This window comes from Tasmannia lanceolata, unplaced genomic scaffold (genome assembly GCF_043159265.1).
Source record: "Tasmannia lanceolata isolate RefF3 unplaced genomic scaffold, GAP_Taslan_0.1 ptg000013l, whole genome shotgun sequence".
Lineage (NCBI taxonomy): Eukaryota > Viridiplantae > Streptophyta > Magnoliopsida > Canellales > Winteraceae > Tasmannia > Tasmannia lanceolata.
This window is the reverse complement of record NW_027518690.1, coordinates 3,007,232-3,031,607: the sequence shown is the minus strand read 5'-3', so window position 1 is coordinate 3,031,607 and position 24,376 is coordinate 3,007,232. Positions and strand designations below refer to the sequence as shown.

The window sequence follows — 24,376 nt, the reverse complement described above, 5'->3', positions numbered from 1 at the left end:
GGCCACAACATAAATGGGTTGTGCCCCTTAAATTATTCCCATAGGATGATCCAAACCTTCCAGTTGATTGGGCCGCAACATGAATTAGTTGCACTTTCCAAAATCATTTCCATAGAATGATCCAAACTGTCCAATTGACGGGCCACAATGTGAATTGGCCGTGCCTTGCAAATCTTCTCCATAGGATGATCCGAACTGCCCATTTGGCGGGTCACCACATGGATGATCCGGACCTATCCAATTGATGGGCCCAACATAAATGGTTTGTGTCCCCAAGTTATTTCTGTGGGATGATTCGAACTGTTCATTTGATAGGCCACAGCGTGAACTGGTTGCACCTCCGAAAATCAGGATGATCTTTTGGGGTCCAACCTATAAACATTGTGGTCTTATCAAATGGATTGTTTGGATCATCGTATGGTGCCAGCCATAGAGTACTTTTTTCTTTTCTTTTTTGAAAATACTGGACTATAGGGGCTTATACCATATAACAACTCATACCAAATCCATATTCCGGGGAGGGTAATTGAGAGACACACAGAAAGAAGGAGAGATTATTAGGACCTTCGACTTGATAGCATTTGAGTGAATTTTGCAACCCAGGTCCTGCAATCAACCCCTTAACCAAGATACTCATGGTAGAAAAAAATTATTTGCGGAATTCTATCGGTTAAGGCGTAGCAAAATGAGGGTGTCTACATATACATAAATTATATATGATGCCCCTAATTTAAATAAAAATTATGAAAAAATTATAAATATATGTATTTATGTGTAAAAGCTTGTAAAAATTAATTAAGAGATTCCAAATCTATAAGGCACACAAAAAATGGATAAAAACTTATGAAAATACAAATTAAAATAAGAAGTAGGGTAATAAGATACATAAAATAAAATAAAAATATATGAGGTGCATTTCACATATTTCTCTTGTTGTTCTCTGTGTTTCACATGTGTTATGGTTTTCTATCTCTTCCTTGATTCTCATTTACTCTCTATATTTTCCCATGATTCCTCTTGTTTCACGATTTGCCTTCCGAATTTGTTTTCCAACATGGTTGCTATGGGTAGAACTATGGAGAGAAAGAAGAATAAAATGATTTATAGCAAAGATAAACAAGTACTCAATAGAAAAATAGATCTAAGTACGTGAAATCACTCGGATAAAAGAAGTATAAATATGTTGGCATCAAACTAACACAACCCAAGGCTTCACACAAGGGGAACCCTAGGCGTATCACCCAGGGTTTCAAGGCCTCACACGCATAAATCACATTCACAATTTTGCAAGAGTTGTAAGAAAAAGTCTAATTCATTCAATTCATCATATGTTGATGGCCCTAGGCCTTTATTATAGACGTCTAATCTTAGAAGGCACCAAATTTGTGAATAAATTTTTATCAATGAAAAAAGTCTACTATGGATTTTCCTATGAAGCAATTTCTCAGTTTGTAAAATCAGCTTTTTGGTCTACATATTAATGTTCTATAGTTAGTCAGCGATGCTTGCCTTCTATTTACTTTCTATTGCCAGCAATTATTCACAAATAGATCGAACTCAACATACACATTTTGGTTAGTGTGTGCAAATGGTTATTGTTTGATATACTGGACCCATCTGAAAGGTATCTTATATCACTGCCAATAGAAATTCTGGAACCAGATGCTTTTCTCTGACAATTGATATTTCCACTTTATATTTAAGAGGAATGATAGATGCAAGGGCTCCCTTTATGCAAGGGCTGGAGAAGGTCCCTTGAATGGATCCACGTAGTCGGTTGGGAAACTGAATTCGGTTGCACTTAATTATGTGGATCTATTCAATGGCCCTTCTTTAGCCCTTGCATAAAGAGGGCCCTTGCATCTATCATTCCTCTATATTTAAATAGAAAGATTTTAAGCCTCTAATAACTTTAGTATTTCCATATGCAATTTCATATTTTCATACCATGCTTTAGAACTGAGTTGGTCAATTGGACATACATGTGGAAATATACCAGTGTCTATGCTAGTTTGATACAAACTTTTTATTGGACATGGATACATGTTTCTGAGAGGGTTCTTAAGAAAAACGACATATGCAGAAAATTTTCAAACGAAATATAATCTAAAGTGGTAGCTCTTCTACCGGATGCACTGCCCTCTGAGCCTGTGGTTTCTGAAACCAACATAAGCACCAACGAAGGCAGAAGGAGAAAGCAGCGCAGATCAGGACACCAACAAATATTAACCCAAAAAGGATAAACACATTTCATAGATAGTGTTTCAACCCTGGGTCCAGGAATCTATCGAGATTAGTACCTCTATCGTCAACATTTTTACCTTTCTCCATCCTGTTCAAATGAAGAAAACGTATGTCATACTTTTTTGGACAAACGATATAATTTTTGTAAAAAAATATACTAAAACGCAATGTGTTTAAGTGAAGAAAACCATGTGTTGCAATCATATCATACAAATGTGTTTTAAGTGATTCTGATGTATTATCTTAATTTTCTTTAGATCTCTGTTTAGTATTTCAAGGGAAAAAATCGATCAAAGAAGAAATCCCATCTCTAGAGTCTGCTTTAGTTGAAGTTTCCTAATCATTTTAAAAGTTTTGGGCCCACCAGACCTTTATTTGGTAGGCCCTATGGTGGAGTTGAAACGGCCAGAAAATAGCGTCCAACTAATGATTTAGAGTGATTAATCACGGCCTTACAAATGGATGGTGATAATTACATTTCTATAGAAGACCTATGATGAAGGGTCCAGATCTTGTTGTCTTCATGTGGTGTGGGTCCAATGAACCAATCAAGTTCTCACGTGAATCTAATGTTAGAGGAGCTTCTCATAAGAGAAATGATATTGCCACACCCTTACTGAATAGTGGCACCACCTTTACACTTTTCGGGATTCATACTGCAAGAGCCATATAAGCCCCAAAAGCCCCCAATCATGCCTACAAATAAGCAATTTGGCATTCTATGTACGATAAATTTAATCTCTAGAACGCAAGCTTATTAAGGCGCTTCCAGCCGAGTTCAAAAATGCATTTTTAATGCATCTCATAGCTCATACTGTAAAATAACTTAAGATATAATGCAATATTCTACACCTAGTTTTTCAAATAGAGAATTCAAAAGTGGCAAAAGAGAATACTTATTGTATAATGATAGTGGAATTGGAGGAGAAGGAACCGTCGATGCCGCCTGAGGAAGAAGAGCTCCGGTCAGTAATCCGATCATAACAACAATCGCGAGGGTGGCGCAGCTTGAAATCGTCATTGTCTTCATTTGCCTCCTGTCTTTGGTGCCTAAAATTTAAAAAAGCAATTTTCAAGGGCACATAAGTTAAAGGCATGGTAATGCATTGCGCATGTTAGAGTCGATGTCCGTAATAACAACTGGAAAATAAATAAACAAATAATTCATAGCAAGCATGAGAGTTTGGCGAAGAATGAATGAGTCTCTCTACATAGAAATGATTCTCTGTACATAACTCAGAGGGAAAAAAGAAAGAAAGAAGGAAGCAATAATCCATGAAAAAAAAATCAATATTTATCCTTCAATTAAAAAGAGCCCATCTGAGTGGGTACCATAAGACAGGTAAGTTCAGGTTAAAATCGCCAAGGCATAGGGCTCTCCACCTCCTCATCGCCGGAAATCTGAAATCCTGGCGAAAGTTCTGGCAAGGCAGGTAAGTTCAGGTTAAAATTCCGGTAACTCGAGGTGGGTCCCTCCGAGGTGGCATCTCTTATGCCCACCAAGGGCCTGGCCGGAGGGGAAAGACTTATGATAAATAGAGCACTTGTGGGCCCTACCATCGGCGGTGGTATTTCCGGCGGAGTGTGGTCGTCTCCGGTAGTTTTCCGGTGACTGGCTTTGTGGCCTCAACCAACAAGGTCTTTTGCTTCCATGTGTAAGAACTAGGACTACAGAAATCATTGGTGTAGCTTCTCTTAACCGATCAAGGGATTTTCAAGATGGCATTCAAGTCCTTATAAGCCCATCCACATCAGTTGATCGATTTTTCCAATGTGGGATCTTTGCTTTCGCCTGGAACCACTTAGTATGGTAATATTGGGGTGGATTAACATCTTTGGAAGACTTACGGTCGACCTACATCAAAGTACTAGATGAAGACATATTATCCTCATGAATTGTAAAACCTTGAAGAGAAGAAATTTCAAACCTACATTGCTAGGTCCAAGCTTTAATCCGCTTTTACCTTTGAAAGAGATGAGTGGAAGGTTTTTTTCTGGATAAAAGTTACCAAGGTTTCCGAAATGGTGGTGTTTCCAAAATGGGTATAGATGAGTTCGAACTAACTCAAAGTACGTAGAGATCTTGAAGATGTGCTTTCTTTTTCACAGATAAGGGATAAAGACACAATGAAAAGGACAAGAGGAATTACATGTACTTTCTGTGGTATGGACTGGTGGTAAAAGTACAAGTGGGACTAGCAATTTAGTAATGATCTCATTAATATAATTGAGATAAACATCTTGTTCACTATTGGTGGGTGAGAGAAAAGCATATAGCTCTAATCATAGAGACAGTGGAAACCTTCTCATCTTTGTGTACATAGTGAACATAGACACTATATCAAACCATATAAATTTTGATGTGTTTTGTGTTTCTCGTTGCATTTATAGAACAAAACCATTCATCTTTTCAACCCAGCAACGGATGGGTCATATAGCAAAAATCTCCTACATAACATGCAATCCTAATCCATTCTTCTTATGTGTATCCTAAACCTCTAATTAGTGGAGCTTCTCGCCCCATTTCTTTGCTTAGACCTTAAAACAATGGAGAAAATTTGGGGGGCATTTGTAATCTTGTTTGTTGGATTAATTTGGCATCTTTGGTATGTAGTGAGTTCAAGAAGAGAAGTCTTTCATGTGATAGGTCATGATGTTCTACAAAGTCATGACTGGCTTTAAATGAGATTTTTGAAAAAAACAAACAGATATTTTTTTTTTTCAATTTTTAGAATAAGACTCAAATAACACTCTATTTTTTCTTTTTCAAAAAAAAAAAGGAGTGAGTCAAATATTTGCAGAAAACCAAAATCTGTTAAAAACATGATGATAAAAAACCAGAGCAGTAAATCCAAACCAAAGAGATCAATAGAATAGAAGCATTCAGAGGTTCTAAGAAACATGGAAATATCAAACCACACACATGAAGAAATAAAACAAAGAATTACCTGTTTGAAATAGAAGCTCAAGAGATAAGAGATAAGATCAATTCTCTTTCCTTTGGATCAAGCGCTGAGCAGATCATGATCGACGGTTGTGAAAGGCACCAATGGAGGAAGCCGACGATTGATTGATCAAACAGAGGAAAATTGATGGAATCCAGTGATAACCATAACAGCAACGTTCAAGCCCATGATGCAAATAAACAAACATTTGCAATCAAGCAAATTGGCCAAAAAAAAAAAAAAAGGAACAAGAAAAATCTCATTGTTAGCATAGAAATCAAAATGTGTAGTGATTAGGAGCAGTAATACAGTGGCCACGTCATGCCACCGGTCCAAAAGGGCAAATAGAGATCAAAATGCTCCCTACCCTACAAAAGATTTATATCTGCTCTTCTGAAAGATATAAAACGCCAAAAAACTGTATTTATAATAATAAAACGCGTTTATCTGTAGTTAAATTCTTAAAATTCTCCATCTCGAAAACCGGAAAAGAGAAGAAAAAAAAGCTTTAACAAGAAAAAATCAATAAAATTTGTCATTCTTGTCACAAACAATAATAAAATGACAAGTATCTATCAATCTTGAGATAAATAATAGCAAAACAAAACATAGCAGTTCAAATATGATCATTTTAATTATTGAAAAAAAGCCTTCTTAGAAAAGACTGAATTCAAAATCCACAAGAGAGAGAGAGAGAGATGTTAAACCTGATTTTGAATTCAAAATCACTCCTCAAGAAACCAGCAGTACAAATAGTGGATGTATAAATGAACAGAAAGTGCCCTTGTGTCTTTTGCAGCGTCCTGCAGCAACCTTTATATTGAAATAGCAACAAACAGCTAATGGAGTTAGAATCAGGACTAAGATAAAATAACCCTTCTCAATGTAGAGAAACAAACCACTCATTCTAGTATAGTAGCGAGTATTAGTCAATTCAATGTAATCGTTACTAGTCAATTCAAACAAAAAAAAAGCACTAGGAAGAGGGGAGATTTTCAGGGAGACTTACTTGAATTCTTGCAAGGAAAAACGATCGATCAGTCGCCAAATGACAAATGGGTATAATCTGAGCCCTGTTTTGGATCTTTGAAACCCTAGGAAAACCCCCATCGTTTAATCAGACGGCAGTTTCTTTGCTCACCTTTTTCAAATGGATGCTTGTTCAAACAGAGATATTTTAGTTATTTAAAGAGTAGAGGAATTGAATGAGTGTCTTGTTCTTGCCTACACAGAACACAGAAGAGTAGTAGATTTTGTCTTATTAATTTAATTCATATGAGGTGGATGTTCTCTTCTGCAAAAGTCAATTTCAAAATGGCTTTCTGCGAAATTGCCTAGCATAGATGGTTATTTTTTGGCTTTTCCTAAATGAAAAGTTTTACTTGTTCTCTATGGTTGTTACTTATATTGCGTTATTGGATGATTCAAACCATTCATTTATTGGGCCCCGTGCCTTAAAATAATTCATCTTCATGGGATGATCCTAGCCCTCAAAATTACAGAGATGCCCACGTTCTATATAGAGATTTTTAATTGATTGCAGTTGATTTCTGCATCACCTACATGTGAAGAAACCTAGAAAGTGGGCTAAAAATTATTCAATTACAACTTACAAGGGACCCACATCCAATGTTCTTTCCAAACAAATGTGATGTAAGGAAAGAGCTTCATTCGAAAAATAAACAAGAGAGCAAAAATGACTAATTCATCCTTGTTTAAGGATAAAATTTTCAAACCATCTTCCTTGTTTGTTATTGGTAATATCGTGAAAATTTAGCCCTAGAATGGGTCATAGAAAAGTCTCATTAATTTTAGGGCCCTTTTTTTAATTGGGATAGCCCCATCTAGTGTATTTATTGCCCCTCCCCCTTTTTAATTGGGACAGCCCAACCTAGTGTATTTATTGGCTCCCTTTCCATAATTGGGATAGTCCCCTCTTAGTGTATTTATGAGATGACTACTCTTTTACACGAGAGGGGGCTCTCCCAAGTAAGAAAAAGAAGCAACCATATGATTTCCCTTATTTCAATTTGGGGTACATCCCTACCATACGAGTGGCCTATGTCCATCATGCCCACTAAAAACGTGGGCCCTACCAGATGTAGAACAGTGCTAACCATTCGATTGATTATGTATAATAAGTGGATAAGTTAAAAAGCAAAAATAAGAAATTGCCTACATTCAGCAGTAAGGAGGCTATTTATCTAACGGCTAGGATCATCCAATCAGTATGACTTGTAGCCTATTACCCATCCAAAAATAATGTGGGCCCACCCAATCAGAACCCGAGTTGCACCCGAGGACAGAGGTCTTGTTCGGGTTAACCCAAAGAAAATCATGATAAAATTAGAGGACATAGGTCTTGTTCTGGTCTGATCAGGTTTTCAAGGCCTCAATCCTAACCCAACCTGAAATCAAATTAGGTTGGCTTTTCCCAACCCAGCCAGAGGAAATCCCAAACCAACCCGAGCAAAAATTGGGTTCAACCCGAGTCCGACCCAAGTCGCACCCCTAATGGGAGTAAAATGATGAGCCTCACCCAAGGTATATATGAGGTGCAAAAAAAAATCCATTCTGGTTCTTTCTATGTGAAATGGGCATAAATTTTACTGTCTATGTACAAAGAAAATAAGCAAATGTAGATTTCAATAGCAATAGGACTAGGAGACTGATGAATTCACTAGGAGTAAAAATCCACTTGTTATTATATGCTTAAGATGTTTACATCACATAAGTTTTGACACAGTCCTTCGAAGGAATTGATTCAAATGGATTTAGAGCAAAGTCCACCAGGCCCGCCGAAAAAGAAAGCATAATCCACTTAGGCACTTTTGGATGAGGTTGAACATTGTGGCAATATGGGCCATTGTTGTAAATGTAAAGAGAACCAGGGTCGACATCTTCACCACTGCCATCTACATCTATTGGGAAGTTTGTGTCTTAGAAATATTCAATGAGATACAATGTGATCGTATTGTCTTTGATAGAAAGACACAGTCAATGACTGAACTGTACATAGACAAAGATAGAAACAAATCCTTCATCAAGGGGATTTATATATGGCAATCCCATTGAAATGGGATCTAATATTGTGTACATATTCCACTGTACATACGATCAATATGTATCCATGAATGAAAGACATGCAGAACCGATTCACTCATTTTATTTTACATGGTATCAGAGCCACCACTTCTTGGGTAATTTTCATCCGTGTGCATTTCTCTTGTTTACGTCATTACAGACATATTTCCGTCACATGTTACCATAGTTGCAGACGCATTTCCATCACGTCTTCTTGTTGGTTTAAAGGCACTTTTGCCACGCACTTCCGTGGAACCTTATTCTAACATTGATCATTGCGGCCATCATCCAGCTACAAACAGCCCACCATGCCTTTTTTCACGCCGGAACAATATAATCATATCCTCTCAATACTTAATTGTGGTAATACACAACCTATGGCACACTTCAGGTACATCCATTTGTTGTTCCTCTTCTTCGAAACCACACTCGTGCATCATTAACACAGGTGCTACCTGCTAGTGACCACATGGTCTCTTCTCCTGACACACTTCGGTCCTCTTCCACTACCAACTCTTTGCAGCCCGTTAAATTACCTAATGGCACTTTTGCACCAATATCTCACATGGGATCTGTCGATCTCAACCCTTCTATGCATCTTGAGAATGTTTTATGTGTTCCCTCTTTTAACTTCAACCTCCTCTCTGTTAGCAAGTTAACTCATTCTCTTAATTGCTCGGTAACTTTCTTTCCTGACTTCTGCATTTTCCAGGATCTAGCAACGAAGGCGACGATTGGATTGGGTAAAGAAGACGGCGTCCTCTACCATCTCTCTACAAATCCCGCCGCACTCTTGACATCTCATTCCACTTGTCGTCTTTGGTCACCCTGCAACTACTACTCTCCACAAGTTATCGAAATCTATTTCTGATATCTCTTTTCATGATTCTCGTACTTGTGAGAATTGTCCTTTGGCCAAACAAACACGATTACCTTTTACGAGCAGTACGATTTCATCTACAGAACCTTTTTGTTTAATTCATTGTGATATTTGGGGTGGATACTCCACACCTTCTCATTCTGGGGCTCATTATTTTTTAACAAATGTAGATGATTTTACGCGATGTACGTGGGTTTATCTTATGAAATTCAAATATGAAACACTGTCTTTGCTGAAATCCTTCTTTGCTCTTGTACAAACCCAATTTAATCGCAAAGTTTGTTCTATAAGAACCGATAATGGTGCTGAGTTTCTTTCCATGGCATCATTTTTTGAAAAAAATGGAATTTACCACCAATTTTACTAACGAGCAAGTTTAAATCTGTTCAAGAGCTTCCCATGGAACATTGACTACATATTGACAAGGATATTTATTGATTCTCAAATTCGACAGAGGTTGTCATGCGACAAAAGAAATTTAATTTCTTTTTTTATCTCCTTTTTTTAGCTTTATAGATTTTCTGTCTCTCTATTCAATTAAGGTTGGGTTCCTAGGTTCTTGATAGTCTTACAGTTATGCACATACAATAACTTCTATGCATATATCCACAGATAAATGTTGGTATTTGAAGTCGCTAAAATGATTTCATTTTACTTTTCATTGCTTTTCTACAAGTTCTGAGCCATGTTTTTTGAAGAGGCCAATTACATAAGGGAGTGCTCTTTATTGATGGATGACTTCATTATGGTATTGTTCCTTTTATTAGGAGATTTCAAGTTAGCTTCCCAAATAGAAATTATGCTTTCAGCATTGTATGTGGAAAATACAGTGATGGCTTTTTATTGGTAATCTAAAAGATGCCTTCTAGAAGAAAAAAACGAAGCAATCAAGATTATGAGGATGCAAATTATCATCTAATTTGGAAGTTGATAATAGTTTCTTGAATTTTATTTCATGCCTCATTCTCATCAATAGATAGCAGCAATTCATTTCTAACATGAAACTCATAACTAAAAAGAACCCAACAGAATTAATGACAAAAAAACAGAACAACCCACCACTAAATTCATCCATTCATTCCATTCCCATCTCAGCTTTCACTTAATTATTATAAGACTCAAATAACACTCTATTTTTTCTTTTTCAAAAAAAAAAAAGAAGAGTGAGTCAAATATTTGCAGAAAACCAAAATCTGTTAAAAATATGATGATAAAAAACCAGAGCAGTAAATCCAAACCAAAGAGATCAATAGAATAGAAGCAAGTGGATTAAAATTACTTACAGAGAGAGTAGTGACTACTGAGAAGAGAGTATAGACTCAGGAAGCCACTTTTTTTCAGAGAGTCGAGTGGAGGAAAGATACGGTGTTGGTTTATTTTTTATTGATTTATAGGCTTTGAGAAACAGGAAAATTATTTCTTAATTTGGGCCCACCAGATCTTTATTTGGTAGGCCCTATGGTGGAGTTGAAACGGCCAGAAAATAGCGTCTAACTAATGATTTAGAGTGATTAATCACAGCCTTACAAATGGATGGTGACAATTACGTTTCTATAGAAGACCTAAGATGGAGGGTCCAGATCTTGTTGTCTTCATGTGGTGTGAATCTCATGTTAGAGGAGCTTCTCATAAGAGAAATGATATTGCCACATCCTTATTGAATAGTGGCACCACCTCTTACACTTTTCTGGATGTCATATTCCTCCACTTTCTATAGTTGGGAAGTCATAAAAAAATCATTACTCTTTCCCTCGTTGGCATGGTAGAAGCTTGTGTGGCGATGTTTTCTACATCACTGAAAACCTGAAAATCTACAAGACAAAAAAATTAACTTTTTTAAGTAGAGGTGCTACACTAGTCCCACCATGCAAAACCCTACACAAGCCCCTTCAAAATGTGGGTGTGGCTCACCCAATCATTTCACCCACTTTTGACAAAGTAAGAAGACATGCAACCATTTGGGAAATTTGAAGTGGAGGAAATCTCTTTGACAAAACTGCAGTGGTCATCCTTTCGTTTATGTGTAGTCCCTTTCAAAAACAGCAGAGGGATTTACTTCAACGGCCAAAACAAAAAAAAACTTTGGAAAGTAATGTATAACCGAGATACTTCCAAGTAGGGTCCACCTTGTACAGAAACATATCTTAAAGAGACAAGCTGCAACAAACACAAAGAGAAAAAGTGCACTATTAGTAAATCCAATCACTGCCCGTGGTGGGAAGATGTGGAGCCCACTTTTTTAAAACTTTTTTACAAGGTGATTAAACCAAAATGGGAATGGCCCACAGCAGTCTTCTACTAAGGGTGTTTGAAATGACTTGTTCCAGAAATTTCAAGTGCATTTCTATGAAGAGAAGATGATATTAAGAGAACAATAGAGGAAATTAACTCGCAAAAAATCTTCTGATAAGAAAAATCTGTGACAAAATTCATTATTCCAAGAACCCAATTTCATAAATCCACGCCTCCATTTCTTCTATTGTCATTTTTTCCATTGCAGTATTGTAATTTGAACTGTTTTTCTTACAGATTTTGATAGCCCGATCACAACAATTTTTGGGCATTGAACCATCTCTGGTGAGATCTACCCCATGAATGGCTTGGATCAATTGATATAATCTGTTTCCACGAGTTCGTCCCCGATTTTTTTTGGCTTTCCTACAAGTTCCGACTTATTTATAAGGAAGGCAACTGAGCCCAAGCTACAGTGAAAAGTTTACACTGCAAAGAAGAAAAACCCAATATATGGAAGCATAAGAAGAGTTCTATAAAGAAGAGGATGACAATACTAGTCATGGGGCCAGCCGATCTATGTGCCACACCTGCATTCCATCGACCTCCCTCAGAGAATATTGCAACCTGTGAACAAAAACTAATATGCATTAAAAAAAAACCATCCTTCTAAAGTCCGAATAATTTTCAAGATGTCCGCAAGAACAGAGAGAGAACAGCAATAAACCCACCGATCATGCAGGCGAGACTGTTGTCCTTGCCAAAATTCCATGACTCTTGGCTTAAGTCTGTAACCTCCCCAGTGTTTGGGTTTAGGAATCACGCTTCTGCATGCTCACAAAATCACAATTAAGTTCTTCTAAACGAAGAAGTATTTTTTTCCCCTGGTGGGTAAATGGAGAAGTTTTCATAGTCGAACTTTAACCTTATTATGTGCTTCCAATGGGGTTTAATAACTGGAGTCTAACAATGATAAGGGGCAATCCTTAAGTTTGAATTTTTATTTGAATATATTTTACCATTAACTTTGGGTATTGAACATGAACACACATGTATAACTCCCTACCTGTGAATACAAAGTAGAGGGGCCAGGGTAGAAAAAAAATAAAAAGTAGAAGGGCCAAAGTTGCTTTAAATTTTCTAAACCCACTATGAAACCAGAATAGCCTTTCAAAAGAAAATAACAGATTGAAAATGATTAAATATATATTCAGTCAATCAAAATCACACAGCTTTTGTAAAAGATATTTAAACAATAAAAATATGATTCCAAATCCCAACAGGATCATAAAATATACAATTTAAGATGATTTTGGTTCAAGAATACAGTCAAGGACTATATGATCAAATTTAAATTATTTGATTTATACAGTGAACCAAATGAAGCTAACAATTGAAGACCTCTACGGGTTAAAAATATAGTTGGCCGGCGAGGCGGGTTTTCCGGAACCCTACCCTACCCGAGAAATTATCTCAGGTCGGGTTGAGTCTATTTTTTTATGGGAAAACCCGAAGTTTTTCGGGTCAGGTCGGGTTTTTATTGTTTAGCGTGACTCATTTCAAATCATGTAGAAAACAACCAATACTCACACCAAAAATCTCTAAATTTATGTCATCAAGTGGATAAATCTAAGGAAACTATTTTTACACATCACAAATATGATCACCTCAATGAAGCAATTCTATCAATATTTTGGAAAGTAATTTTTCATGTGGTTTGAGAGATAATTAAGAAACCTACAGTACACTTGTAAGAGTCGGGTGGGGTTTCAGTTTTTTTTTCTTCTTTAAACCCTGCCCGACCCAAGATTGATTTTTCAACCTAAAACCCTACCCAACCCAAAACCCATGATTTCTAAACCCGACCCATGTTATTTTCGGGTCGGGTCAATGCAGGCAGGGTAAAACCCTACCCAAGTTGCAACACTAGGCCCAACCCTTTATAATAATTTTTTATCATGTTCACCATACTGTTTAAGTTAGAGAGGCGACCAAGACCATGAGCTTTGTGTAAATCATCTAATATAAAAGAGGTTTGCGTATCATTCATTATACTTCTGTTTCATTATAAACAACAGTCAAAAGTATGGTACAACAAACAGCATGTGTATCACATTGCAATTAATAGCAGATTCCTGAAAGGTCGCTGATATTGGCACTACCATGTGATAATTTCACTACCTCATCTTGCCTTTTATTATTTAAACGGTTTTCAAAGGTTATTACAGTTCCCAAAAAGCTCTAAGAAGGTAATTAAAACAGGAAAAGACAAGCTGAGTTTGTGTAATTACTAAAACATGGTAGTGCCAATATCACTATAGCCTTCTGAAAAATAGAAGTAAATTCAGAATCCAAGTAAAAATAACACATCAAACTAACCCATCAGAGAATTTAGCTTCCAACTCCTTGTATTCTTGGTGAAGTACGTGCCTTCCGGGTACTATACTGCTCTGAAAACAAACAAGTTTACATCAGATTGTCACTGAGGCAAATGACTAAAAAGATCTATTGTAAGTGTGAAAGATAAAATCGACCTGCTTGCTAACTATTGCTCCAATCTGACTTCCTCGAGGACGACTATGGAAATATTTCTCGGATTCCTCTTCCGAAACTTTCTCAACAGGTCCTTCTACTCTAACCTACAAATTGTGAACATAAACAAAATTTAAAAGATCAAGTCTAGAGTGATGGTGTCATAAGCTTGGGTTTTTAGAATCCTGTATAATTTTTCCTTCCCAGTATGTGGACCTTTTCAGGATGTATGAAAGAGTATACTAGAATATGCTGCATCAAAAACAAAAAACATAGTAGGATATTTCCACATGAAAATATCATTTGAAACCAGCGTTGACGAGTGGATAACACAAAAATATACAGGACCATTCTTTTGAGTTATCAATTTCACAGAGTTCCAAGAGAGTTCCAACTGAAATCCTATGGAGATGGTAAGAAAATACGGAAAATAAGGGGAACAAAATATCTTCACAATTTGTACATCCATAATGTGAAACAACCAATTAATCCAAAAGCTTAAGCCCTTGGAGATGGCATTATATAATATTTTATACTTTAACACTCCCTCTTACGTGTGGCCCCTCTTTTTTAAGGCTGGCCTACACGTGGCACATGTCACCCCTCTTTTGGGTTGGCAATTACATGTGGATTTTTAATATCAAGGAGTTTTGAAACCAGGACCTTTGCTCTGATACAATGTGAAACAAACAATTACTCCAGAAGCTTAAGCCGTTGGAGATGTCATTAATATAATATTTTATACTTTAACACATAACATCCCAATAAGTACCACAACCAAGTCACCCTCCCATCAGGGCAATAACACATCTAATACCTGCAGCACCTCAATGTTTCCCTTACAACTATTGTGGTTTGAATCATGGTTTTAAATTTCGGTCCTTGCCAAAACCGAAATTTTAGCCGAAACCCTGAAATTTGGTAGCAAGTCCAGAAATGTCAGCTTTTTGGGCCGAAATTACCGAAATTTCAACAGAAATTTTGTAAAAATAAAAAGTAAAAAATTAGTATTTTACCGAAATTTCGACCAAAATTTGGTACATTTCGCCAATTTTGATTTCGGTACGTTTCGGTTTCGCTCTTCACCGAAATCCGAAATTGATTTAGGCCGAAATTTAAAACCATGGTTTGAATCTGATGGTTATGTACTCTTCCCAAGTGTTCAACCAATCCAAGCATAAATTTCAAAGTGGCACACTTCAAGATACCAAAAAGTTAATTATTTCAGCTCCTATGGTCATAATCCTCAATTGATAAAAGCATTCGACTTTAACAAGGCATCAATCGAGAAGAAGGCGTAGGGGAGGGAGGGAGTAGAGGAATGTGGCCTAACCATGCCATAGTTTTATTGCTAGCGTCCATCGCAGAGGAAATTTTGCAAATGATCTGTCGCATGTCAGACCAGCCACCTCGTGAATGATGACAAAATCTGCTGAAAAGTGATCCTTTGTGGCTGGACTGCCTAAATTTGTTAGTGTCCATCGCAGAAGGCATTTCACGGATGTCTATTGCATGTCAGAGAAGCCACATCATGAATGAAGACAAAATCTGCTGAAAAGTGAGCCCGTGTGGCTTATCTGACATGCAACAGCCCATCGGCGAAATGCCTTCTGTGATGGACGCTAGCAAATCCCATTTATAATAGGTTACATAAATTTAATTTCTATTTCCATGTGGCTTTCAGTTGAGAAGAATAAGACACTCCAAACCAAATTTATACTATGCACAATTCAGATAAAATAGCAGTGAAGCTTTAAAAAAAAAGAAAATTGCTAACATCGTGATCTCTGTTATTAGAAAATCAAAACACACACATCGTTTGCTGCCACTTTGTCTAAGTAAATAGACTTTGAGACAAACACTAACATGTTGATCACTTTATTGGAAAATCAAAGTGCACAATCATGTACTGCCACTTCATCCATGCAAATCGACATTTAAAATCCTTCAAAGCTGCCCCTGGTTGCTGGATATTTAAATTCCATTCCACAGGTGATGTGGCAGGACATATTTGTGTGTATCAGGTTTCCCATTGGTGCGCTTAAGCGGGACCCAAACATTTAAACGAATGGGAGGCGTTATAACAACTTAAGCGCACCAAAAAAATGGTGAGCTTAAGCGCACCAACAGTTCTCTCTCTCTCTCTCTCTCTCTCTCTCTCTCTCTCTCTCTCTCTCTCTCTCTCTCTATATATATATATATATATATATATATATATGAGGAAAAGGATTGTACACTCGAGCGCACCAAGCTTAGGTACGCTCGAGTGCCCCAAACTCATGTGGGCCCACTTTTTTAGGATGGTCCAAAGCATTCATTTGAAAGGCCCTTACATAGATGGGGTATGTACCAAAAATTAGCCCCATAGGATCATCCTACCCCATCCATTTGTGGAGGTCAAAATGGACAGACTCTGTTTGTCCACAAATCTGCCCATTTTTGCCCCCCACTTTTGGAGGGGTTAGGATAACTCAATGGAGCTGATTTTTTGTACACATCCTATCTATGATGGGGCCTTGCAAATGAATGGTTTGGATTACCACCAAAAATGTGGGACTCATGTGATTTGGCACTCGAGCGTACCTAAGCTTAGGTGCACTCGAGCGTACAATCGTTCCTCTCTCTCTCTCTCTCTCTCTCTCTCTCTCTCTCTCTCTCTCTCTCTCTCTCTCTCTCTCTATATATATATATATATATATATATAGGGAAATGTTATCAGCACTACTTTATTTTGATGAGGGCACTCCTCACTTTATTAAATGTACGGTATGGCATGCACCATAAGATGATCCAAACCGTCCATTAGATGGGCCACAGCCTAAATAGGTTGTGCCCCAAAAATTATTTCCATAGGTTGATCCTAACCCTCCGATCTATAGAGGGTTAGGATCAACCCTCTAACATTCAGATCAAAGGGTTAGGATCAACTATGGAAATGATTTTTGAGGCACAACCTATTTAGGTTGTGGCCCATCTAATGGACGGTTTGGATCATCCTATCGTGCGGGCCATACCGTACTTTTAATAAAGTGAGGCGTGCCCTCATCAAAATACAGTAGTGCTGATAACATTTCCACATACATATATATATATATATATATATGAGGAAATAGTTCCTGCGCTCGAGCGCAGATAAGCTTACCTGTGCTCGAGTGCAGGAAACATGGTTGGCCCACATTTTTTGCATGATCCTAAGCATTCATTTCAAAGGCCCCTTCGTGTATGGGGTGTGTACCAAAAATCAGCTCCATTGGATCAACCTAACCCTTCCATTTGTGGGGTGAAAAAATGGGCAGATTTGTGGACAAACAGTATCTGTCCATTTTCTCACCCACAAATGGACACCCTAAGATGATCCAATGGAGCTGAGTTTTGGTACACACCCCCATCCATGATGGGGCCTTTCAAATGAATGCTTATTCATTCATCTTATTCATCACAATTTTGTGATGAATAAGATGCATGACTAGCAATACGGGACAAGGAGAAAAGAATGGTTTACCTGGCGATTAAGACCATCCCAGGAGAAAAGAAGTGATGCATGAGGATTTTCAGATAATTCACAGCCTTTTCGACTTAAGTAATTGGTGAACCTACAAAAACAGTTGTTATAAAGAGAAAGGAACATGTGCTTCAGTGGTGACAAATCTCGTTCACTGATTTAGTGAGGAAAAATCACAAGATATTTTTAAAGTTAGGGGTTTCTTAAGTTTTCATTGAGAAAAGTAACAAATGATAAGAAATGGGAAGAAAACATAATATTTTATGAGATATTAAAATTATTGCAAAATCTCTTAAAATATTGCAATAATATTGTAGTAAATTGACGTGTATCAAAGGTTTGTAAAAATCTTGCCAGAAATGATATTTTGTTTAATCAGAAAATTGCAAACAAGTCCCGATTTTGAAAAGCATGACAATATTTACCAATATTTCTCACTATGGTCCAAATTATTAATGTTTAACCTAGCATTACAAGCTCCATTTTATTGCAGAGAACAAAAAACATATCGATTGACATATAAAGGAATCTAATTTAACAGCTGTAGAATGATACCAACCAGACAAAACCATGTTCATCAACTCCTTTTAGCAAAACTATTCGCGAAGAACTGCACAACGAAGAACAATCATTATAACATGCAGAGTCACTGTAATAGATAATAAATCACCAAAAAAATCCCTGAAATTTTTTTCCAAAAAAATCAAATTTTTGAAGGTTTGCGAAGCCATTTTTTTAGGTAAGAGTTTCTCAGGAAAAAATACATTTCATCGAAAATCCTTGGAAATGAAATCTATAGCTGTGCTTTCTTTTTTGCCTGGGAACATTTTCATTGAAAATAAAATTTTAGGGGATTTTTTCCATGAAAATGTTTTCAACATAGCAAACATGTTTATCAACAAGAGATGAAAGAAAAAAACATATCATAGGAAACATACGGTTTTCCATCCTTGTCGGCAGTTGATAAGGCCATAGCATTTGGTTCCCGCAAGCCAGCAGCAATTGCGTCGTCAAACCATGCACGGAACTGCAGGAGAGTTGTTATTGGTTTCAATAACTTATGAGAAAAAACATTTACACCCTTTGTTTGAAAAAAGACCCATCAAGTTATCAGTTGCCCGTAAGTTGTAAAAAAATAAGTAAATTTTTTTCTTCCATACAGAAACTAATCAATCTCTGAGAGTATTTAAATTCATGGACCTTTTGTGGCAAAACAAGGAGCACAAGGGACAAAGCAACTAGAAATTCAATACCAACAATAATCGTTACTGTCATGAAAGACGTCGCACCTGATCTATAGGGCCAACCTTGACTTGATCCTCAAGAAATTCTGGAGAAATATAGTTCTCTCTTAAAGCTGAAATATCAACTTGTGGGGGCTTTCCAATCCGCACACACATAGAAGTGCCAGGAAAGGGTGGAAGATGAAGCTTAAACTTATCTGCAATGGATGGTGGTACAAATCTACCCCCTAGAAAGTGGTGGGGACCAGAAAATTTCTTCCCACAAAGCTTTGGAGCAGTTAATGACACCTAGAGTCACCACAGATACAATAATATGAAAATCTCTTCACAATTAAAAGATAATTCTTGTGAAGTAAAAAAAACAGGGTGTACTTCATTGGAATGTAAGGCTTCGTTTCTTTCGACGTAAAAATGGACATAAAACAAATTGAGGAATGATAGAATGAAGGGCGCACTTGCAAAAATCAGCTTCAAGGGCGCCCCTATTGGTTGATTTCAGCAAAGTCAAAGCTGCTTCCACTTTTTTCTGCGCCACCATAAATGCACTTTGCTGTAATTCAACCAATAGGGGTGCCCTTGAAGCTGGTTTTTGCAAGGGTGCCCTTCATTCTACCATTCCTCAAACAAATTTTATGCTCATTTTAAGTGTAAAACTGGATGTAAAATTTTACGCCCATTTTACGTCAAAAGAAACGGAGCTGAAGCAACAATAGGGAAGGCAACTAAAGATTCCATCGCACACATACTAGCATATCAGGTTTAATGCCTTTTCCATCTATGTCTCCTTCTTCAACATGCCACCCAGAGGGAATATCTACAGATACAATTACAGGTGATCTCTGGCGTGTTTGATCATAACCGTGCAAATAAACCAGCTTTCGGATGAGTTCGTCAAAAGGTGGCCTAGGCTGACCTGCATATTTAAACATGTTGTACTTAAATTTTATTAATATAGAATAAAAGTTCAGGTAGTCACTTAGGTGAATAGAAGATTCAGGAGTGGGAGCAGGATCAAGACAATTATAAAAAATTCAAGAAGGCAGAGATTGTAAAATATATTAAATAATTTAAATCTGCATCCATGTTCACTACAATATAGAAACTAACTTTGAGTTTCTGCTTGATAGAAATTTGGAAATGTTAAACATAATATTAAAGTTGATTTATATACCAATTGCGTCGAAAGAAACTTGCATCGTCTAGATAATGGCAAAACCAACGGATAAATATGAAAACAAAAGAGCAGGAGCCAGCACTTTTTTTTTACAAAATGATAAAAAGGGATACACAAAGTTAATGTGATCAAAGAAATGACCTAGGAGCAATGGAATCTTGACTCTTGTCTGGGTAGATCCATTGCAATATAATTCTTGGGTAGTCCAATGAAAATAGTTCAAAAGGGACAAGTGAAACATTGTATTTTCGAACAAAAAAAAATAGAGTGACTCTACGGTACAGAGTAAAAAAGTGATCAACTTTCAGATGAACAGGGTAAAAGAACTGATAAAGACAAATGAAACATTCTATCAATACAAATTTTTCACCTATTTAGCATGACTAGAACATAGTAAAAACAAAGTTCACCATCATTTCTTATTGAGACCAATATTCAGATACCAATATTTTTAGAATGGAAATATTGGTGAAAACGTCGGACATGACTAAACAAAAATATTCCCTGGCCATCACAATTTGCTACAGTTTATCATTATTCATTATATGGAAATGGAAATGTCCAACACACAAGAAAGGATGAGAGCTTATTTTTACCATGGAATGAGAATCCAAACATCGCATCTACGATTATGTCAAAATCATTCGATAAGTCGAGAGGCAGGTCTTCTACTGACAAGAATGGGATTGAAAGTGATTCCAGCTACAAAAATACAAGAGATAAATAAATTTTTTCTGCAAATAATAAAAGAAAAGGTCCACAAAGGATCTCACTTGGACAGTGTTGCACCTGTGTAACTAGACCAGCATAAAGAGTCTTGGGAGTACGCTTTGGATAGCAAACAAATGGTTTATATCCAAAATGATTTAGATGACGAGCAGCCACCAAACCATCACCACCATTGTTTCCGGGACCGCAAATAACAAGAACACGACCATACTCACTTGATCGATAAACCTGCAAAAATAGTTAACAATAGATAATTTTTGTTCAACTAACAAAAGAAGCATTCAGGGGGCGAGCCTTGGCGCAACGGTAAGGTTGCTCCATTGTGACCTGGTGGTCACAGGGTCGAGTCACGGAAACAGCCTCTCTACAAAGCAGGGGTGAGGCTGTGTACATCTAGCCATCCCCAAACCCCGCAATGGCGGGAGCCTCGTGCACTTGGCCGCCAATCAATAACAAATCAATGATGAGATGTGTTAGAATGCATAGGTGAAATAACCAAAATTACAAAAAGGGGCCTTGTGTCGCAAAAGGCAAAAACTGCCTAAAGACACTACCTTTAGCAAACTTGTATACTTGCATATTCATTTCCTGATGAACAGGTAGAGAAAAAAGCCATGATAAAGTGGCGATGGAAGGGGACTATCTTAATGTGATTCGATGGCTTAGAGGATCTCATGTTTTCCCTTGGAGATTTGCTGGTTTCTTTGATGAGATTCAAGATTGAGTGGGAGCCCCGTTGATTTCTTAACATCATGTTCGAAGATCCGCTAACGGCGAGGACAATAAATTAGCCAAGGCCGGGGTTTCAAAGGAGGGATTGGAGCTCCTCCCCCCCTCTCTCCCCTTGAACTTCCTTCCTTTCTCCTATGTGATCTTTGGGGTTCTATGTTGATATATTGTTTCTTCCTTTGATTTGTCCTCTGTATCGACCGTCTCGGTCTCCTTTTCCTTTTTATCAACAAATATATCTTCCATTCAAAAAATAAAAAACTATTATAAATGGTCTCTAAACGATAAACACCCACCCAATTATGTCATAAGAATTACATTCGTTATTAAATCAAACCGGGAATGTACAATGAAAATTGGATTTAATGCCTCACAAATGAGCATGCAGCTATGCCTCATTTGAGACTTTAATGCTCAATGACCTCAAGAAGAAAAATCCCACCTCCCCTGAGTGATGTTGAGTAACAATCACCAAACCTAAAAGAGCATTCGCCAAAATTAAGCACATGTGCATCCAAGCATGGTGGCTGTCATCTTCTACTATGACCCCCCCATCTATTTCCATACCCTCCCAATACTTTCCAACTTATATAAAGATACTCACATCTAACATTACGTAACTCCTCACACTGCATCTACTTCCAAATTCACTTCCCAAATACTTGGTGAAATAAGGCCATCAATATAAACATAAATCCAAGATATTGTTTTGCAGATCATCAAGGTTATCCTTCACCTTTGCTCAACCATTAATTACATAAGGAGAATTACATCAAAACAGCAAGCACCCAATAGCATTTAAAAATGAAAAAATATGGAAACATTCATTTTAATTAAGAATGAATATATACAAATTAATTTGTTTATTTTTATGTCATTATTATTTACAAGAAAAAAAAGCACACTCAATACACGAACATGATTCAAGCAACAAAAACTATGTTCTTTTTTTCTTGAAGAAATAAAAAAAAGCCTATGCTTTTAAGACTAATTTTACGTGGGATAAAAATATGAGTTCAGGGAACTTTTAGATTGATTTTCGCCGGTCATCTCTATCTTGCCCCATAAAATATTAGCCATAAATGCAAAAATTTTATTTCATTTCTCTCATCTCCATCATTTCAAATCTGTTCACTGATTACCCTATTTTTCCCCAACAAAACTGGTATCCAAAAAAATTTTAAAAAATTTTCATAAATTCCAAGACACCCAAAATGCCTACCTCTGCTATCGATGTCGCCACGCTCAATCCAGCCAATTCCTGAAGATAAAAATAAAATTAGAGCTATCAAACTGAAGAACCCACAATAAAAAGACACTTGAAATGTAATTACACTAACCATCAATTGATCAACACTAAACCCTAGAGGGCCCATGAGGATCTCATCAATCTCAGCCGCCTCTCTTTGAGAAAGAAACGAAACATTATTCGGATTTAGCAAGCTCTCTAAAGAGGATACAACCCTATCACCCATTCCTTTCACTTCACCAATATTAGAACAAAACCCACAAGTTGAAAGCCTCGAGGGCAGGATGGGAAACCCAAGAATTGGAGTAAAATGAAGAGAAGAGAAAATGGGAGAGTGAGTTGGTGAGATAAGAGAATAAGGGTTTTGAAGGGGGCAAATTTTGAAGGAGGGAGTTGGAGAGGAGAAGGTGTTAATAAGGAATTTGGATACAAGGCATGATAGCATTGTTCTTCTTATGTTGCTCCATGCCAACATTTTAGTTTTGAAGTAGGGGTTTCGAGCTTTATTCATTCCCTTTTCATTTGAGATGATAAGGGGTGTATTTATCAGAACAAAGGTATAAATCATAGTATTTTTTTCCTCTTTATTTTCACAAAAAGAGGCACTGGGACACCCTTGTCATGTGAGGGTCCTTCTAGTAGCCTCTCCTTATTTTCTTTCAAACTCTGTTTCTTTCAACCTAAAATGGGTGAAAAACAAAATTTACCCCTGGTTTTTTCTTCCAAAATCCGAAATTTCGGATTTCAGTCAAGACTGAAACCGAAATTAACGAAACGTACGAAATTTCAGAAATTTTGTCAATTTCGGCGAAATTTGGCCTTTCCCAAATTTTTCGGCCCAAAAAATCGACATTTCGAGTGTCTTTACCAAATTTCTGTTGAAATTTCGGTTTCGGCTAGGTCTGAAATTTATGCCGAAACCGAAATTTCCAACCGCCTCTGGGTAACGTAAAGGGGTAAGTCGTTTCGGGGAAAATCTCTTTGGTGGAAAGAACTTTCCTTTGAAGTGATTTACCATTTCTAGTGTTCAAGTCACCACTTGTTGTAGAGGGTAAAAGTATAATTTTTCCTAACCGTTCATATCTCAGCAAAGCTATTAGAGGGCTAAGATCATCTTCCTGAATAATTTTTATGTCAAGGTCTATTTTGCGTAAGGGCAGCTAAATGAATGTTTGGGTCATCAAAATAAGTGAGACACACTACGTGATCCATTTCATAGTAGTAGTATTTATAACCAATATGAATGTTTTTTCTTCAAAATAGAGAAAAGGGAAAAATAGACAAAATGAGAAAACATGGAAATGAGTTAGCCAGATGCTAAAAAACTCATTTCTATGGGATTTTTTTTCCTTCCAAGTGAATTTTAGATCCTAGTCTGCCTCATTCTCTATCGAATCGGGGATGCTCTGACCCAATTTTGCTGAGCTTTTCCTCATTGCCAAAGCCTTCAAAACTTATTCATGAATACAAGAATGTCCCCATTTTTATTCTTATTTATGAATATAGATGCATTCTTGCAGATTTACACTATATCTTGGCTATGCACACCTCTTACTTTCAAAGACACATTCCAAAAAAAATTACATTCATTACATGCCCAATAAAATGTTAGTTACATCATGGCCATCCCACTTAAAGATATATGCTATGACAAGGTAGCCATCAGCCCATCATACTCTACTTTTGTTTTTCCTTCTCTTCTTCAACACCTAGAGTTTTCTGAATCCCTTGGAGGAAATCCATAAGGCTCTGTTCACTCCTTTCCCCGGAAAGGAAAGGAAAGGATTTCGTTTTCCTTTCCTTTCCAGGTGACATGGCAGAAGGAAAAGGAA

The 24,376-nt window shown here is 37.0% G+C and overlaps 1 protein-coding gene and 1 long non-coding RNA gene across 3 annotated transcripts; both read right to left on the bottom strand.

Annotated features, from left to right (window-relative positions):
• Window positions 1-1,971: 1,971 nt before the first annotated feature.
• LOC143889234 (uncharacterized) lies at window positions 1,972-5,328 on the bottom strand. Its single transcript, XR_013254796.1, has 3 exons — window positions 5,193-5,328; window positions 3,141-3,294; window positions 1,972-2,332 (listed from the first exon to the last, which is right to left on the bottom strand). It is a non-coding gene; the product is annotated as an uncharacterized LOC143889234 (long non-coding RNA).
• Window positions 5,329-11,528: 6,200 nt separating this feature from the next.
• PPOX (pyridoxin (pyrodoxamine) 5'-phosphate oxidase) lies at window positions 11,529-23,066 on the bottom strand. 2 transcript variants are annotated; one of them, XM_077393771.1, is made up of 14 exons: window positions 22,636-23,066; window positions 22,518-22,556; window positions 20,627-20,794; window positions 20,434-20,539; window positions 19,410-19,576; window positions 18,709-18,951; window positions 18,358-18,446; window positions 17,979-18,029; window positions 17,420-17,510; window positions 13,920-14,024; window positions 13,765-13,835; window positions 12,117-12,212; window positions 11,976-12,012; window positions 11,529-11,811 (listed from the first exon to the last, which is right to left on the bottom strand). In XM_077393771.1, exons 1-14 carry the CDS (start codon window positions 23,053-23,055, stop codon window positions 11,698-11,700), a joined length of 1,797 nt encoding a protein of 598 aa, XP_077249886.1. In that variant the 5' UTR covers window positions 23,056-23,066; the 3' UTR covers window positions 11,529-11,697. The 2 variants fall into 2 exon arrangements, with proteins under 2 accessions (XP_077249886.1, XP_077249887.1); XM_077393772.1 differs by having other exon boundaries at window positions 11,943-12,012; window positions 22,636-23,065.
• Window positions 23,067-24,376: the final 1,310 nt, after the last annotated feature.